Source organism: Patagioenas fasciata, chromosome 2 (assembly GCF_037038585.1).
Source record: "Patagioenas fasciata isolate bPatFas1 chromosome 2, bPatFas1.hap1, whole genome shotgun sequence".
Taxonomy (NCBI): Eukaryota; Metazoa; Chordata; class Aves; order Columbiformes; family Columbidae; genus Patagioenas; species Patagioenas fasciata.
The window spans coordinates 112,952,562-112,969,554 of NC_092521.1; the positions used below are offsets into that span (position 1 = coordinate 112,952,562).

Below are 16,993 nucleotides of genomic sequence, written 5' to 3' on the forward strand. Positions count from 1 at the left end.
CTCAAATGCAACTGCATTTTTTACCATTGCTAATGAAGTTGGTGAGGTTTCCACGAATAATGATTCTAAATACTGAATAACACTTCTGCCAAGCCAGGAGCTTAGGAACATCTGCCCTTCTCTTGGGGCCATGATCTAACCCCACAGCCATTTATATAGGCTTCATCTCTGGACTGGACTGCACTGCAGCATAGTAAAATACCCATGCACAAAGCCTTCAGCATGAAGAAAAATGTCTTGATTATCTTTGAAAGCCATGACAATTAGAAGACCTTTCTGGAGACTGGAAGAAAGCAAGTGTCACTCTTCAAAGCTATAGTCCTTGTTTTAACTGATCCTCCAGAATATCATCATCTTTAAGAAGGGCAAGAAGTAGGATCTGGGGAACCACAGGCTTGTCAGCCTCATCTGAATCCCTGGGAAGGTGACAGAGCAATCAGTGCTGGAGCAGGGGGACTGGACTAGCTGATCTTGAGAGGTTCCTTCCTTCCTCAGTGATTTTTTTGGCACACTGGAAATTACTGTCATTCTGGAAAGTTCCCCTCTGAAGGAAAACGTTTTCCTTGGCTTAAGACTGGGGAACAAACTCCTCCAGGAACTAAGGATGAACGAAGTTCTGGGTACCCTCCACACGACATAAAAGCACATACTTTTTATCTTGCTCACCTTACACAGTGTCTGTGTTTGCAGATACTGACTGAAAATCACTACACAATTCAAAACAAGGCACTCACTCCAGTGCACCTACTTTGAGGGGGTGGAGGGAGGGAGAGAGAAGGAGAAAGAATGAGTATGGCATAATGCAAATTGAACATTGTCCCCTTAGTGCATCACCAGAAAGGTTTTTGATACTGCAGAGAGAACGAAAATCTGCATAGCGTACTTATGCCAGAAATATATTCTTGGCTCAGCTTTACAGATTGCCCAGAGAAAATGCTTCCCAACTTTGATTTTGTTTCACTAAAGATCTCCATTACTTGGCAGAAATTCCAGATGAAGACTCTTAATAGCTGGTGTTGGACACACTGAAAAATGCTTTAGTGACTCTTTTGCCAGCATGTGCAAAAATAGCTGCTACTGAGTGCGTCCCACAGAGTAAAAACACTACTGTCACCAGTAGTGGCTGCTGCTTTATTGTGTGCAAGACATGGTAATATGTGAGACAGTTGCTCATTTAAAAAAAAAAACATTTCCCTTCATCTGATTTTTAAAACATCCACAGCTGTTTATTGTGGCTCTCGTCCCTCACTGCCCCCAGAGACAAGAAAAACTGCATCCTATGTGAACACTATTTGGAACAAGTCATCCAGCTGACATCTTGCTAAATCGACAGCCATCAGACACCAAGATACCTTGTCAACCTAATTGCACTTAAATCCTACTGGGATCAGACCAAAAGCAAGAGTGGAAAAAACACCCCAACCAACAATTCAACTGCCCCTGGCAGCTCCTGCCACGTTCTAGCCCTTAATTACTCCACTGCAGCTCCACCTGTGGCAGCTCCTCCAAGCTGGAAAGGTATCAGCCTCCACCGAGCAGGTTTCTGACTTCTGCTGCAGCACAACCTGGTCCTAAGCACAACCCAGCAGCAGAAACACCAGCAGCCTTGTCCGTTCGGACTGCAGACTCCTGCGGGAATGTCACAGCCTAAGCACATCAGAGCCTCTAAGACCTGCTCTGTTGCAAAGGCTTATTTTGATCACCATGTATTGAAGCCTTTTAAGACTAAATTTAGGTCGTGCCCACTATGACTCATTGACTTTTCTTAGAACTTCTCACACATCCTGTTCTCTTGTGCATTTGATGCCTCAGACACTTCAGATGTCCTGCTTTCTGCATAATTTAATATTTGATTATAGTAAGAGAAAGCATACATTGTCTTGAAGAACAGAAAAAACATCATCTAGGGATTTCTCTAATGCCAAAAGAAAATTAATCTTGCATGGCACAGTGGAGTAAGAAGACAGTCCCAAAAGTACATAATTAAAGAGTCATTCTCTAAACGTGGTACCGTATTTCTTACAAGTCTCGTTTAAACTGTTTTGCAAGTACGGCAATTGATTTAGAGCCAGTATTTGCCACAGATCTGCTCAAGGGGGAAGCACTTCTAGGGAGGAAGAGACCCCGATGTTGTCTCTAGCATTTGTAAACCTAAGTCAGAGGTGTACAAACAAACAGGTTGAACACAGGTTGTACAAACAGGAAAGAAAACAGGCTTCTCAGAGAGATTTTCCTCATTCAAATAACGGCCCTTGTTTAGCAGTAGTTAAGAATTTTCCTGCAAGTATTTTTTCAAAGTGCTGTCAAATGACATAGGCAGGGACTAGTCCAATCAACCTGCAGAGATGACACTGTATTTTGCAAGGTGACTGAGACAATAAGAATGCTAAATCACAACACTTCAGAAGTGTGAAATTCAACACAAGGTTTTAATATAAAACATTATTTGCAGTTCCAGTTCTCTTGAATTGCAGTCAGGAACTCTATTCACCAAACAGAAAACCACTGAGGTAGGGTCCACAACAGCAAAGAATAAAATGGTGCCTGCTTGAAAGACTCTAGCAGAAAAAAACATCACTGTAGAACAAGGGCATCAGACTCATTTTCACCGGGGGCCACATCAGCCTCGCGATTGCCTTCAAAGGGCCGAATGTCATTTTAGGACTGGATAAACATAACTATTTCTACATTTATACAGTCTGACGCACCTGCCGTCGAAAGTGATTAAATTTCGTAAGATGAAAACTTGTATAACGCAGCCTGTACAGTCTATACAGAATATTGACAGCCTCTATCCAGCTATCAGCCAAAATTTAGAAATGCTGCCACATAGTCTCCTACTAAAAATACATTACAAAAACATAGCATAGAACTTAATATTTATTTTTCTTTGCTTTATGGTAATCCTTGAGGTATCTGCAGTCAAGTCCTTGGGAGTAACTGTCCATGAAAACACTTACTTCAAATAGGAACACAATGTGGATCCAAAAATGGGCAGACAACTCATTTTGTTATATCTTTGCTCTGGCTCTGCAACACAAGATCATTGTCAGACACTGAACAACTTGCTCCTGTTCCAATACACAATACCCCCTGTATTCAAGGCTTCCCACAGGTGAGCAGCTGTCAGATGCAGCTACGGCTAGAGGACATACCTTGTATATAGAATGACTCCTTGAACTATTAACTGACCCACCGGGTCATGTAATGCTGAGCAGCAGACTCTTGCCCAAAGCACCAAACACAGCTGATTGAAGACATCACTGGTCTGGTAGAGTAGCTGCCTCAGGCCCACCGAGACACAGCTACTAGCTGCTGAACATGTGAGATTCAGCTATAGGAGATGACAAAAGCCAGTCATGCACTTCTTACCTTCCATGAGATCCAAAAGATCAGCATAGCCTGTCCCAGTCCCTTTCAGACATTGTCCATCAGCCATAAAACATTAAATAATTAATCACAGAGCAACAGGCACCTCATATTCACCCCAAATTGCCATCTAGTGCTTTAGTCCTGGCAGGTCCCTCACAGATCTGCTAGGAACAGCTTAACTCCTTTTGCAGAAGTCAACCTCTGTTCTGATGCTGTCACTTCTAACCAAGCTCACAGCAGGACTAAATAGCCTCATGCTCACCAAGCACCACTAGCTCCTCACTCTTATGGGCCCACTAAAATCTTTAAAATAGCTCAACATGGCCACGAGGCCTATTGCACAGCATCACAGGTCTCAAAATTATAAAACAAAGACAGAAAAGTAATCCAAAGACTCATTACAACCAAAATATTTTTGTCTCTTTGATTTAGCAGAGCAAGACATTCTTACTCGAACCATAACATATCCTTTCAGTTAGCTTTATTGGTCACTGTTGAAGAAATTATACAGAACTGGATGGATCAGTGAAAAAAAAAACCAGTATTTCCCTTGTTCAATTCACCTTAATTTTACCTTAGTTATAAGAACAAGCACTTTGATAAATGGATTGACATCTTAAATGAGCTCTGGTGAAAATGGGTAAGTGCTATTCTGTCCTTTTCTGAAAGGTTATGCAACTTTAAGACTACTTCTTAGGCAGAACTGTTCTCCAGAAGAAAAGCTCTTGGGTAGTTGAATATTTTAGACTCTAACCTCAGAAATTTTCTATGATGTGAAGGTTTCTTAGGAAGAAAAGTGAATCAAAGTCAGGACTGTACATTTCGTGTTGAATCTTAATGAGCAAATTTAGAATTTGGGAACACAAAAAGGGTAGTCCCTGAAGCCCAAATGAAAGAAGCTTTGGATTTATTGAAGATTTTGATTAGATTTTCATACAGTGATTTAAAATTACTTGCATAATGCAAAGAATATGCCAGGATATAATGCAATGCAATTGCCGGTGATGGCAGGGTAGCAAACTGAGTCACTGAGTGTTCAAATGCTTTTTTGGAATTTAAGGCCAATCTGAAGTAAACAACATACCTGCTTTAAATTATCATATAACTCCGAGCTACAGAACACTTTTTGGAATAACTGCATAGGAGTAATTCGACTTTTTCCTCCTGCAAGCTGATCGCTTATGGCTTCACACAGTGCATTCTTAGGGTATAATATATAAAAGCTGCTTAAAGCTACTGAGGAAGAGTTTTTTTAAGAAGTTTCTAAACTTGTCTACAGGCATGCAATAGCTCAAATATCATGGTGAAACAGCCCTTGAGCTCACTGGAGCATTTCGTTTACTAGGAATCAAAGCAGCTTTCCTGAACAGTGTAGTGAAGAATGGATAAATGAACAATATACCTGAGAATCTGTACTAGCTGCTGAAAATGAACGGCTACAAAGCCAGGCAGTAATTCTTATGGATGAAACCTGATGTACGCGGACTATGCTCTGCATTAAGAAGCTTCTGCTCTTCCGTCATTTCATCTACTGCATGTCCATAAACAATCTGCACCACTTTTTATTTTTTCCTCAGCTGTCTGTATTATCACAATACAATTGCTATGTTTTTGAAATCTATCCTTTTAACGATAATTTTGCTTCTGTAATCATGCAGAGTAAATCCTAATGCACTTAAAATTTTATTCCAGTATTATACCAATCTACACAGTGGACAACAAAAATCACTCTTCAGATCGCTACACCAGCTCAGCTAACTGCCAGGAGGATATGAAACGAGTATAATTTATTTACATAAACTAGAAATCCAGGTTTCTCCAATATAAATTATTTTAAGGTGTGCCTACATGGGAGTAAGTCACAGAATATCTTAGAGGTGTTATATTTTCCAGTTTTAAAGATACGCTGTAGTATTACTATACTGTTGCTTCAGAACTCATGGTTTTAAGTACTTCTTTAAATTTCACAGTTTGATAGTAAACCCATATATTTTTACTTTCAAACTCCAGTTATTAAAAAGAGGAAAATTATCTTGGGAGTTCTGAAAAATTACTTTTCTTAGGGAAAAGTTGCTTATATTTAATCAGAGAACATTATCACCTCCCTTGGATTTGTTAATGTCCAAATAGATTTATTTAACAGCCATTAAATTGCTAAGGCCAAAATAGACTTCTAGAGATCTTATCTTTGAAAGGTCAGATTTTTTTTTTCCCCAGTCCTTAAATGAAATCGTACACTACAACCACACTTGTAAAATAAGCGTAAAGACCTACCGCTGACATTCAAAAATAAAGTTTCTGGATGAGTTTAGCATGAGAAAGGCCCACCTTAAAGTGTTACATTGTGAAAATGAACTGAGAAAATGATCAGTTTATCACAAACCAAGGTAAATTGCTAATGCATGGAATGAACAGTTAGTGAGTTTGTTAATTTAATGTATGAGCTAGCACACCTCCAGCTTCAAGTCCTCGAGCAGTTCCATTGAAAGCAGCCAGGCTCACATGGGTCTCAAGTTAAACATTTCACTAACAGACTAAATCAGGACTGAAGTAGTTTGGTGAGCAGAATTCATGGCAATTCATTTTTCTTCACAATAACTAACAATGAGCCTGATATGGCTCCGAACTGTAAAGAATATTAACTGACAGCAAGCACAAATCTCCAAACTCTTTTTTCCTTCCCATTTTATTTCTCTTTTCTGTTCCAGAGTTGGGTAACAAGCTGAGCAAAGGAACAGTGACATATGCATTGCACAACAAAGACTTACTAGGGTAAGGTTTTCACATTTTCACTTTCCTGAAAATGTTCCATCAGCTGGACAACTTACAGAACCAGTTTTAAATCACAATCAGAATTATATACAGAGATGATGACTAACAAACTACAGTGGCTCTGCATGGTCCTAAAATAGTTGGTGTCACAGACTGGCATGGAGAACTATGGGACTCCTATTTCTTCATCTCCAGTATTGCGCTTCCTGGCCCTCGGTGCTTGGCACTGCATATGTTGCAGAACTGGACAGGAGATACCTAGAAATCAAAAATAAAATAAGAACTCTTAGAGAAATGTAGCCACGTTAGAAAGTGGGAAGATAAAAAAAACATGCTAATGCCTTTCTCAATGATACTGTTCACAGTCAGGCTCTTCTCTATTAGCACATTAAGGAAAGATGTAGGAAGGTGATGTATTATAGAAGAACATAATAATAACGCAGGCTGTCCTGGAGTCAGAGGGCAGTACACCTCCCCACTCCAAGTGCATCATCACCACCCTCAAGGAGATCAAAGTCGAATTTCCTCCACAATAAAAATGAAAAATACAGAGTCAGAAGTATCACTGGTTATCTTCACAGATACATAAGAGAGTAAGTCACTTGGTTGACTCTGCTGACCACTGGATGCCTTTGTCACAGCTCTGTCTTTGGACAGTGCCCCACATTTCCAACAGCTGAGAATATGTCCTGAATACTGTCAATTTGATATCAAATGTATGTCTGTTGTTACTCCTGCGTTTAGCTCTGTGCGATGCTTTATGCATGCATTACTTTCCTTTCAGTATGTCACTGGTATCAAAATATCAGTAACACAAGTGATTACTTAAGGCCAAGAAATACTGTAGCAGTGGAGAATTTGGCACAGATATATGCAGATAGCTGTGTATTCATATGTACTATAGAATATGTATCATATAATATCCATGTCACATTTAAAAATCCCATCTGACAAGTTATCTGTCCCAGAAAACTGAAAACACTAGATACATTTTAGATTATTTCTCAACAAATTAAATGTGTGGTAAACATTGTTTGAATAAATATTTACTAGTTGTTGAGCTTTCTCATGCAAATGATCTAATTCATTAAGATTTTCGTAACATATTTAAGTATACATGTTGTACCATATGGCTACAAGCACTTTGCTTGGTTACTCGCAGATTAAGTGACTCACCCAAGTTATTTTTTCACTAGATGTTCATTTTCAGAGACAGAATCAGTTTAAATTTCATTTTCTTCATTACCATTCTGACACTTTCATTCCTAAATTCAAAACTTGTTATATCTAGAATTCACTTTTATGGTTTGTTTTCATTGAAAAAAAAGTTCTTCCTGATGAACAAAAACATGCTTTGAGCATAAAGATGAATACAAAGATACTTAAATATTCACTCTGAAATGAGTGTTTTTTTTCTTCCAGGCCAGAATCATTTAATATGGTTCACTTGAGAAAATATCTTTATTCCTGTCTTTAATTAAACATACTTAAAGTGAGAGCTGCAACACAAAATATTAAAAAAAAAAAAAGCCAAACAGGTCGTATTCCCTGCCTGTCTCAAAGTTGCATTACATATTCAGATTGCAGAAAGTAATTAAACGCTTCTCAAACAGCAGCAATTTCTTTCTAAATTGGATGAACTTTAGTTGCAGTGGTCCTAAACTCCCTTTTCTTAGTCACACACTACTATGGGGTATCATCACAAATAATCAGTGTAATCGCATGATAATTCCTGATAGACCCACGCCCTTCTCCACAGTTGACAAAATAAATAATTTGTCCTTTTATCTTTGGCAAAGGTGTCAGAGAGATCAAGTTAGTTCCTTACTGTGTTAGATACTGGGAGACACTCTTTGTGAAACATATGTCTGCAGTGGAACACAACCACGTTGAAGGATTTGGATGCATCTGGGAAAGATAAAAGTAAATTCATTACAACAGGGCAGTGAAACAAATGATTCAGTGGCTACAGCAGTATATACTTGCCTTCCATTATACACATAGCAACATCAAATAACACCTATCAAATTAATTTCCAAATTATTCTGGTTTATTCATAGAAACCATGGAGAGTGATTGGCTTCAGGTAACTTCTCCCAGTGATCGAGTTACAAGATAATTTTATTCTGTGATTTAAATGCTGTATACCTCTTCAGCAGAAATTTTTCAGATAAATATGTGCTACATGTTATATTTGGTGAGGGAGAAAAGTACACTACCACTAAGTAATTCAGCCATTTTGAAGAAAACTTAGTGAAATAATCCTTGCGCTAGTGAAGGGAGAACCAGAACATCAAGCAGTTCTAGCGCCTACGCTGTACACCACGATCTTCAAATTTGGCAAGAAGCTGCCTATGTGCATGATGTGCCTTTCAATTCCCACATGAATATTTAGCCCATTTAGAAGCCCACATACAACATCCACATATCCAAAGAATAACGGTCTCACTCATCAGCATCATCCACATTTGATTCCTTGGCTCCCATTCCCTCAACACACAGGCCTCAAGGCACTGGTACGTTCAGCTCTGCCAGGTTTTCTGTCACCACGTGACTGCTCTGGTCTGTATGCTGGTGCATGTGATCATAGTACAGTTTTTATTTATTTAAGTGAAAAATTGTAGAAACCAGATCGAAAAACTGCAAGTGATTCTACTGAGCTATGTACACTTGGCAAACAAAAATATAGGTCCATACATATACTTTGTCTTGTGTATTCTTGTTTGAAGATGCCATGACAGATATTCTCCTGGTAAAACTATTTCTTCTTAAAGTGCTCAGAAACTATATTGGTATTTCTGAACTACTGTTGCTTTGCAGAATATACCTCTTCAAAATTACATCCTGAATTTCTAGTTTCAAGACTAACTTTAGAAGATGTTTTAAAACTACAGTTGAATTTGTTTCAAATATGACAGCAGTGACTGAAGCCAAAAGTTTTCATCACTCAGACAAAAAGTATATTCCATAAAACTTTATAATCTACAAGTTCAGCCTAAGTCATTCACCAGAGTTGGACAAAATTTCGTGGCAACAGTTTAATTTTGTGGTTCTAAAAATCTTTGAGAACATGTATATTGATGGAATTAAAAGTTGCCTTCCATTCCATGTATTTCAAAGCAGAAAATAAGTAAGTTAAGGATGAATAAGAAAGAAAAATCTCTATTTACTGCAACCATAAAGCTTAAATTAGACTCCACTCCCATGTCAGAATTCATAAGCAAGCTTTGCACAAGCGACTGAAATGTATACAGTGATTAACAAGGGAGACTACTACACATTTCTAGGAATAAAACAGTAGTTCCTCTAAACACAAAAACAAACCAAAAATAGTTTATCTCCTCTTTTCTAGAAAAGCATCCTACCTGAAGGAAGTATTGGAGACAGGCATGATTCGCAAATATTCTCCTCTGGAAAAACAAAACAAACTAGTAACAGCTTTGTTAACAAACATCTAGTTTCTTTTTTTTTTATATAAAGCAGGCATGACCATACTGCTATTACAGAAATGGAGCTTGGTCTTGAAACATTTACTTAAGATGCCTAACAGAGTCTGTTAAAAACTGAAGAGCAATACTGAAGCAGCATTTCTATTTACAGCATGAGAAATCTTCTGATTTTGATAATGGCAGAACTTGCAGGAGTGAGGCTGCTTAGGATCAGCGCTGTAGAGGCACGAGTCAAACTGAAAAAAAGGAGGGTGGCTTATTTTTCTGCAGGATTTTGCAGCAGAAGCTCCGATCCTCTCTCCTTCCATCAGCTTTTGCCTCTTGGTATTAACACCCAGCTGGTGTGAATTCCAGCACTGCTCAAATGCAACATTAGCACCTTGCAGCATATTTTCATCTATTTCTGAAAACTATGTTGTAGCTTTTGCTTTGGTTACAGATTACTTCTATCTTATTATTCATGTTGGTACTGAACGGCATTTTTCACATTTATAGGCACACTGTGGGACACAGCACATTACTGGCTATGCAGAGATTGATCAAGAGAAAAAGCTGCACGCTGGGCCTCGTAGTTTTTGAGATATGAGTAGTTTCTTTGCAAACGGGAAAGCGGCTATTATAGTATCTTACTACACTCCACAAATAAGGTACAATATTCAGGCTTTTGGGCAGCTTCCAAAGTGGACCATCACGTGACTTGGGTCTATAAACAAAGTAAAAGACTTCAAAACCTTGAAAGTCCCCACATTTCTTCTGTACCCACCGTCTACTAGAACACCCTTCATCTGAGTTCGATGCATTTTCTTCAGTAAAGAAAGAGAATCAGCAACGAGTATCTTCTTGCAGCCCTCCCGCAGCAAGATCTGTTGTGCAAAGAACACGAAATACAGCGGTTGTTGAATAGACGGGCATATCAACTATCTTGGGAAGTCTCCACTGGGTTTCTGCTGCCAAAGAGAGTGCAAGGAATGCTTAACACATTTCAAGCTATTCTAAAGGAGGGAAAGAAGGAACCTCCTGTTACCACCACCTCTATCTAAATACCTCCCCCCCGTCCCCAATATTAAAAACAAAACCAAAACCACAAAAAAACAAACCCACAAAAAACCAAACACACCTCAAAAAGTCAAATCATTTACAAATATATCATTGCCATAAATTATTATCTTCTTCCTATGAGTTGGTCTTAACAAAATACAATGGAGAGAGATTTTTACAGTGCCACTCACAATTGTTTTCCAAACCATTTCAAAACTGTTTCTACCTACAACTTTCTTGTCTTCTTTAGGAAAGGCATTTGATAATCATAAACATAGCAATTCAAAATTTACTTTGTTCAAATGTATTTCCTGCTGTGGTGTTATTTAGTAAGCGGTATCAAATGCCCAATACAACCAACCAAAGGTCCAGAGTTCACTCCTCCTTAGCAGAAATCTCAGCCCCCTTTCTACTTATTTAATATTTATCATTAGATTGATATGTCATTGCCTGACAACACCATGAAACGTAAAAAGGAATCAAAGGCACCAAGATTGTACAGAGACTTATTTCACCATACTTAATGAAGCAAGTATGAAAATATGAAAAACCCAAATAAGTCTTCTGGACTTTTCTTTCTCCTCCTGAACTGATGTTCGGAAATTTGTTTTCCAAAACGATTCCTCTCAAAAGTGCTTTTGAAAGAGGTTCAAAATCAATTTTAAGCTGAACAACTCTACCAAAACAGTTGTATAAAGTGGCAATGTCCATTCCTTTCTCCCAATCACTATTTGCATTACAGGAGACACCAAGTATTCTAAAGTAGTCCAAGACACAGCTAATTCAAATACCTAGGAAGAAATATAACAGATTTTACAGCCAGGAGAACACTGTCCAAAACCCTATCTTCTCGCATACACGCTGTGAAGTAATAAGGGCATGCTGCCAAGAATGATATGGAGTTAAGACTGCAAATGCAAATACATTATAAAAATTGAAATTGAATAACACTTTGAGCATGTCAAACTGGGCATGTCAGTGGGTAAATAACATTCTCCAATATTAGACACACTGAGCTATAAACCTCTTCAGAGCATCAGAAATTGAATGCAGCTCTACAAGACAAACACTTAGAAAACTAATCATTTTTATCTGTGATAATCTCAGGAACTATCTGAGTAAGTCTCTCCCCTTCCAACTTTATCCAAGGGCAACAGACAATGGTAAATTCTGGTTTAAATAAAGAAAAATGTGACAAGCTTTGAAAAAATTACTAGAAACTTTTTGCACAGACAAGAGGATGAGGCTGTCTCACAGAACTGGGGCTTCCCTGATTCAAAATAGTCTTGATCAGTAAATTATATCCCAAAGACAGGTAAATAACTTAGAGCGGATGAGGTCTTGGTTACACTTTGGTCTTTGCTGGCTGCACTCAGCATAAGCAGATGGAAAATCCCATGTTTAAGTAAAAGGGGCAAAGTAAGCATGTTAAATGAGAGGGGCAGAACAGCAATATGCAGAGGAGAGCATAATTTACTATTTTCTACTTAAAATCCAGCATGCCAATAGGAAAGCTTCATTTTAAAAAAGAAAAATAAAGAGTGAAATAGTAGACACCATTAGTCAACGGAAAACCTCGATACTATTTGATGCCTTAAAAAGTAGAAGTAACAGAAATACCTTATAAGACACATGCACTATTTTTCCCAGAATTATCTAAAGTCTACTAAGATTTTGCCAAACTACATTCAATGACTGTTTGTCAGACCTTCTTTTGCTACAAGTGGAATACAATAGGCAGCTAGTGTTATTATACTATTAATATATTAAAGGAAAAATCACAATGAAGACTGTAATATATTGGATCTCAAGGTAATAAATCCCAACACTTCTGCAGGAACACCTTTGAATAGCTCAAAGATGAGGTGGATAATTTAAGAGTTACAGGAGGAGAAGCAGGAGAGGGAATTTGGAGGTGAGACAGAGGGAGAAGGAACCTTTGAATCAACTTCTTTATATTAAAAGATGGGAGAAGCGTATAACTCTGTGCCCTAACATTAGGCTAAATCAATTAAAACTGACATCAAGCATAAATCTAATAAAACCAGTTTCTGGGGAAATGAAATAGGACTTAAAAGAGAATGCTACCTATGTAACAAAGTCTTACAAAGCTGAACTTGTTTACCTTTTAAAAGCACATGACTGTAAGCACAAGCAGGACAGCACTGCACAGCTAGAAAAAGAAGATTTAAGCAGATATAATGCTTTTCAAGAAATTAATACAAACTTCTGGAATCAAAACAGTTACTGCAAAAAAGAATTCTAGTTCAATTTCTGACTGATGCTACTGTATAAGTAAAATCAGAAGCCATAAAAAATTACATTTAATTTAAAAAGTCCTGATTGACAAATGCCTAACATCTTTAAATCAAAACACTGCAGTATGCAGTTAATTTGAAAGGGTACACTCAAAGCTCTGGGAACAAATTCATGCCTGGTTTCAGCTTAGCACTCAAAGAATTCCAAGTTTCTCAAGGCAAACCAACCGAATTCTTCCAAATGGCATCACAAGCGTAATTAAAAACATATTCTTTTCAGTCTTTCCAACCAAAAGGCAGATGTCCCTCTGTGCAGGCTGCAATACACCCACTAGTACCTCCAAGGTGTCTGAACAGCAGCTTATTCATGTTCAGGAGCAAAACCCAACAATTTTTCCAGGTGTTTTTTCGAGCAACATTCAACAGATTATCATGGGGGCCTATTAGTTCATATCCTCTGTTATGAATGGATAGATGTGAATTCTATGAATGGATGAATCTCTATTATCCATCAGAGTTACTGCAGGTTCAGTCAAAGTACAAACTAATAAGTCAACATATTTGAGTAAAATGGCCAATCCACAAAATCTAGAGGCACTGTATCTAAACAAATTGCTTTTATATTTAAAGCTAAGGAAAACGAGTCTTAAAATACAAATATATTTTGAAGTTTTCTTCTAAAAATTGTTACACAAAGGGTGAGAAATCAGGCCTTTCCTTCTGAAACATGGGAGGTATTTAAATCTCTTCCAATACCACAAGCATTTCCTAAATTTTACTCAGGTATAGACTAGAGCTGAAAAGAAACTGACTTTATACCTTCAGAAAGTGTAACAGGCTTATGACCAACTCACAAGTGCACAAATATGGGGATTTTTCTGTCAGTCTGCTCTGTGAAATGTGTGATATAATGCTTTAGAAACCTGGAGCATGATGACATGACTTATTTTAAGAAAGGCTCCCGCATTCCTCATTCATAAATTAAGACCACAGTCTAATCACATACCAGACACTTCAATACGTGTGAACCATTTCATATTCTTTTTCAATTTAATTTCCAGGGAACTGAAAAGGCAAATACAAAGTTCAATTGTAGATTTAAGTAAGAAAATATTTGTTAAAATCAAACCACTGCACAACTGATGAGTTTCAGTCCAAAGAAGTTGTCTAAAAACACCAGCGGCAGCACTGGTTTCACACACACACACACAAAGTCTGAATTTGTATTTTTTATAGCAATACTAGTAAATGCTGATCTTGCTACAATTTTCTGCACTTTTCAAATAAGAGCATTACTGCCCTAATTGTGTTGGCTAAGGGAGTTTTTAAAAGCAATTGCACTGGTGAATTCCTAATGGGAACAGAGGTTCTGTATGAGTCTCAGAGAAGCAATGTCTATGTGTGGAAACCGAACTAACGTCATACTGACAACAACTTCTCAGTTGTATGGAGATAAAGCTGAGTTTTGATTCTGTGTCTTTGAAAACACTTTTAAATGTGAGCAGTAAAGAAAATTATTAAACTTTTGTCAGGGTATCAACGACTTGGTTCAATTTGATTAGCTCATTGTAAGTTTGAATGGTATTTAGTTACGTTGAGAATGTTGACTGAAGAGTGTGATTTATTTGCCATTGAACAAAATATGTGCTAGCAATGTGTCATTTCAAATAAATAAGCAGGTTCCTCCTTAAGACAACACACTTCAGGAGTTTATTATCTACGAATTTATGGCACCAAAGAACTAGATTTCAGGAGTTAGATATAAAGTATAATAAATGAGTTTTAGACTACACTTTACTTGATAAATACTGTTTCTAAAATTCAGACACCTATAACTGTGTTGTCTATGTCTTCATAACTTTATTGTCTATGAATGTTACTATATCTAAACACTAAAATCAGTATTATTTCAGCAGTAAATAAACTTTCATCACTACAATAAATCAGTGTCACTTAATTATCTACTATGGTTTTAATACACTAACTCAGATGATGACAAAGAAAAAACATTGCAACAAATGATCCTCAGGAGGGAAAAACCAACCAACAATAATCACTTGGGAGTTTTAATCCCAATTCAGAAACCACTTCAACGAGCACTTAAATATTTTCTGGCTTAGGAAAATATTGAAGTGTCTGTGCAGCTCAAAGTTCAGGGAAGAACTGCATTTTTTTTTAAAAAAGGGTATTCCTGAAGAATAGGGCAGCTTAACAGATCCCTGCTTGTAAAGCAGAGCCATAACCCCAATGCAAAAGTAAATTAGAAGTACTTAAATTAAATTGTAGATTGAGAACAAAGTCTTATGTAATCAACATCTTATTTTTACTGAACAGAATATATAAACCTACCTTAGTGCCATGACTGGTTGGTTGGCAGCAAACAGATAGTAATTCATTTTCAAAGGAGTAAGTTAAACACATTACTTTAGAACTGAGGTGAGCTTAAAGGAGCACATACGATAGCTGCAGCAGTTCATCTAACGGGCAGTAACTTGTTAAAGTGAAGCAACCAGTCAGAAATATGCCAACATTAATAAAACCTTAAAACTATTCAGGGAAGATCCCAGATCAAAAAAAATTACAACAAATTCTGTTGCCTTAGCAGACTTCCTTGTTGGATTCTCTAATGCACACTGCAAGACATATGGCATGCTTTGGCAGCCACTCAATTTGATTCACTTGGTTTTGCTGGGATGGGAAGAATTGTTTTCAAAAAGACGAAGTCTGCTGAAGGCACTGCTTTGAGCTCCTACCCATATTTCAAATCACATCTAATGTAAAGTTTACTGCTATAGAAATTGAGGAGCATAATAGGAAATTTGCAGTTACATACTTACATAAGCACAAAACAATCTTATCAGGGCTTGCGAAAGGAGGCCACAATTAAATAAAATAATGGTACAATTGCAATACCTTTTGGGGACCCAACGCTATGAAAAGATCACCAAAGTGTGTGTTTTAGGCAGCGACTTGTAAGCCAAGCAACAGGTTCTAACTTGACCTACGTCCCTCCTTTGTGGATCATGGCACAAGATTTTCTTTTTTTTGCCTTTGAAAATGGCAACAATAAAACTTATGTGCACACAGAGCTCGAGATACAAATAGACTAAATTATAGAAAGTCCTAGCCAATTAAATTTGGATTGCTGTATGAGTTCAAAACATCTGGTATGTTAGGTGATACAAATCAGGAAGTTTTTACCAAAATCCAAAGAGTTGTGCCAGGCCACAATAAAAGATATGGACTTCTCACCATGAACCTACACAACACGATGTGAAGCTGTCACCAGGCATCATACCAACACGCTGAAGCTAGCTTTAAAACAGCTAATGAGGCAGCAGTAACGATGAAACCAGGGCAGAATTGCTCTGAGCAGTAAGAGGCTGTTTAGACGTTTACTTGAAGTCCCAGCCATACCGTGAAGCACATGCTGAATGCATAAAGTCCTGCTATAAAAAAATTGAGCTTGCCAATCTAAGGCTGCCTAGGTGAGTGTGCAAGAGCTGCAATCACAGCTCTAAATTTTAGTGTAGACACACTGTCTAGTCATAAATGGTGCGCTTTAACACTGCCTGTAACACTTCAGGAGCAGCTTTATCTTAAACTCTAGCTTACATTTCTCTAAAGAGAAATAATTCCACTCTTTTTTGGCTATATTTTTTTGCTATCGTACAAGTAAGCTAAGTGCAAATTACGTTAAGCTTCCTAATTTCTATTATTCCTATGAGATGGTAATTTTAGCCCTCGAGCTATCCAAATCTACTTCAAAATGAATTCAATTGAAATCCATGAAGCACTTCAATGCTAACAGCAAATAATTCTAGATATCACTCTGAAAGTTTAATATGTCCTTTCAATCCCAAAGCAATTTTGTTAAAAGGTATTTGGAGACAAAGAGATTCTTCTTTCCCCAAAATGTGACCAAACTATGTCATCAGCTTTGTCTGAAGCTACACAATATACTTTGCATACATGTAAAGTTGCAGCTATGCACAGAAGACTTTCTCAGTCTGTCTGCAGATGCACCAAAAATTACATTTTGATTTCAACAGAATGCAAGAACAGGCGGATCAGCACCACAAGCAGCAGGGTACTGACAGCAGC

At 37.6% G+C, this 16,993-nt stretch overlaps 1 protein-coding gene across 1 annotated transcript in view; it reads right to left on the reverse strand.

Moving 5' to 3' along the window:
• Nucleotides 1-4,262: 4,262 nt before the first annotated feature.
• The window catches only part of VPS41 (VPS41 subunit of HOPS complex), a 107,712-nt gene continuing 94,981 nt past the window's right edge, over nucleotides 4,263-16,993 (reverse strand). Inside the window, exons 26-29 of the mRNA XM_065831630.2 lie at nucleotides 10,357-10,456; nucleotides 9,510-9,554; nucleotides 7,973-8,052; nucleotides 4,263-6,402 (exon numbers count right to left, since the gene is read on the reverse strand). Coding sequence (XP_065687702.1) covers nucleotides 6,322-6,402; nucleotides 7,973-8,052; nucleotides 9,510-9,554; nucleotides 10,357-10,456 — 306 coding nt within the window. The 3' untranslated portion in view covers nucleotides 4,263-6,321. The remainder of the gene's footprint in view (nucleotides 6,403-7,972; nucleotides 8,053-9,509; nucleotides 9,555-10,356; nucleotides 10,457-16,993) is intronic.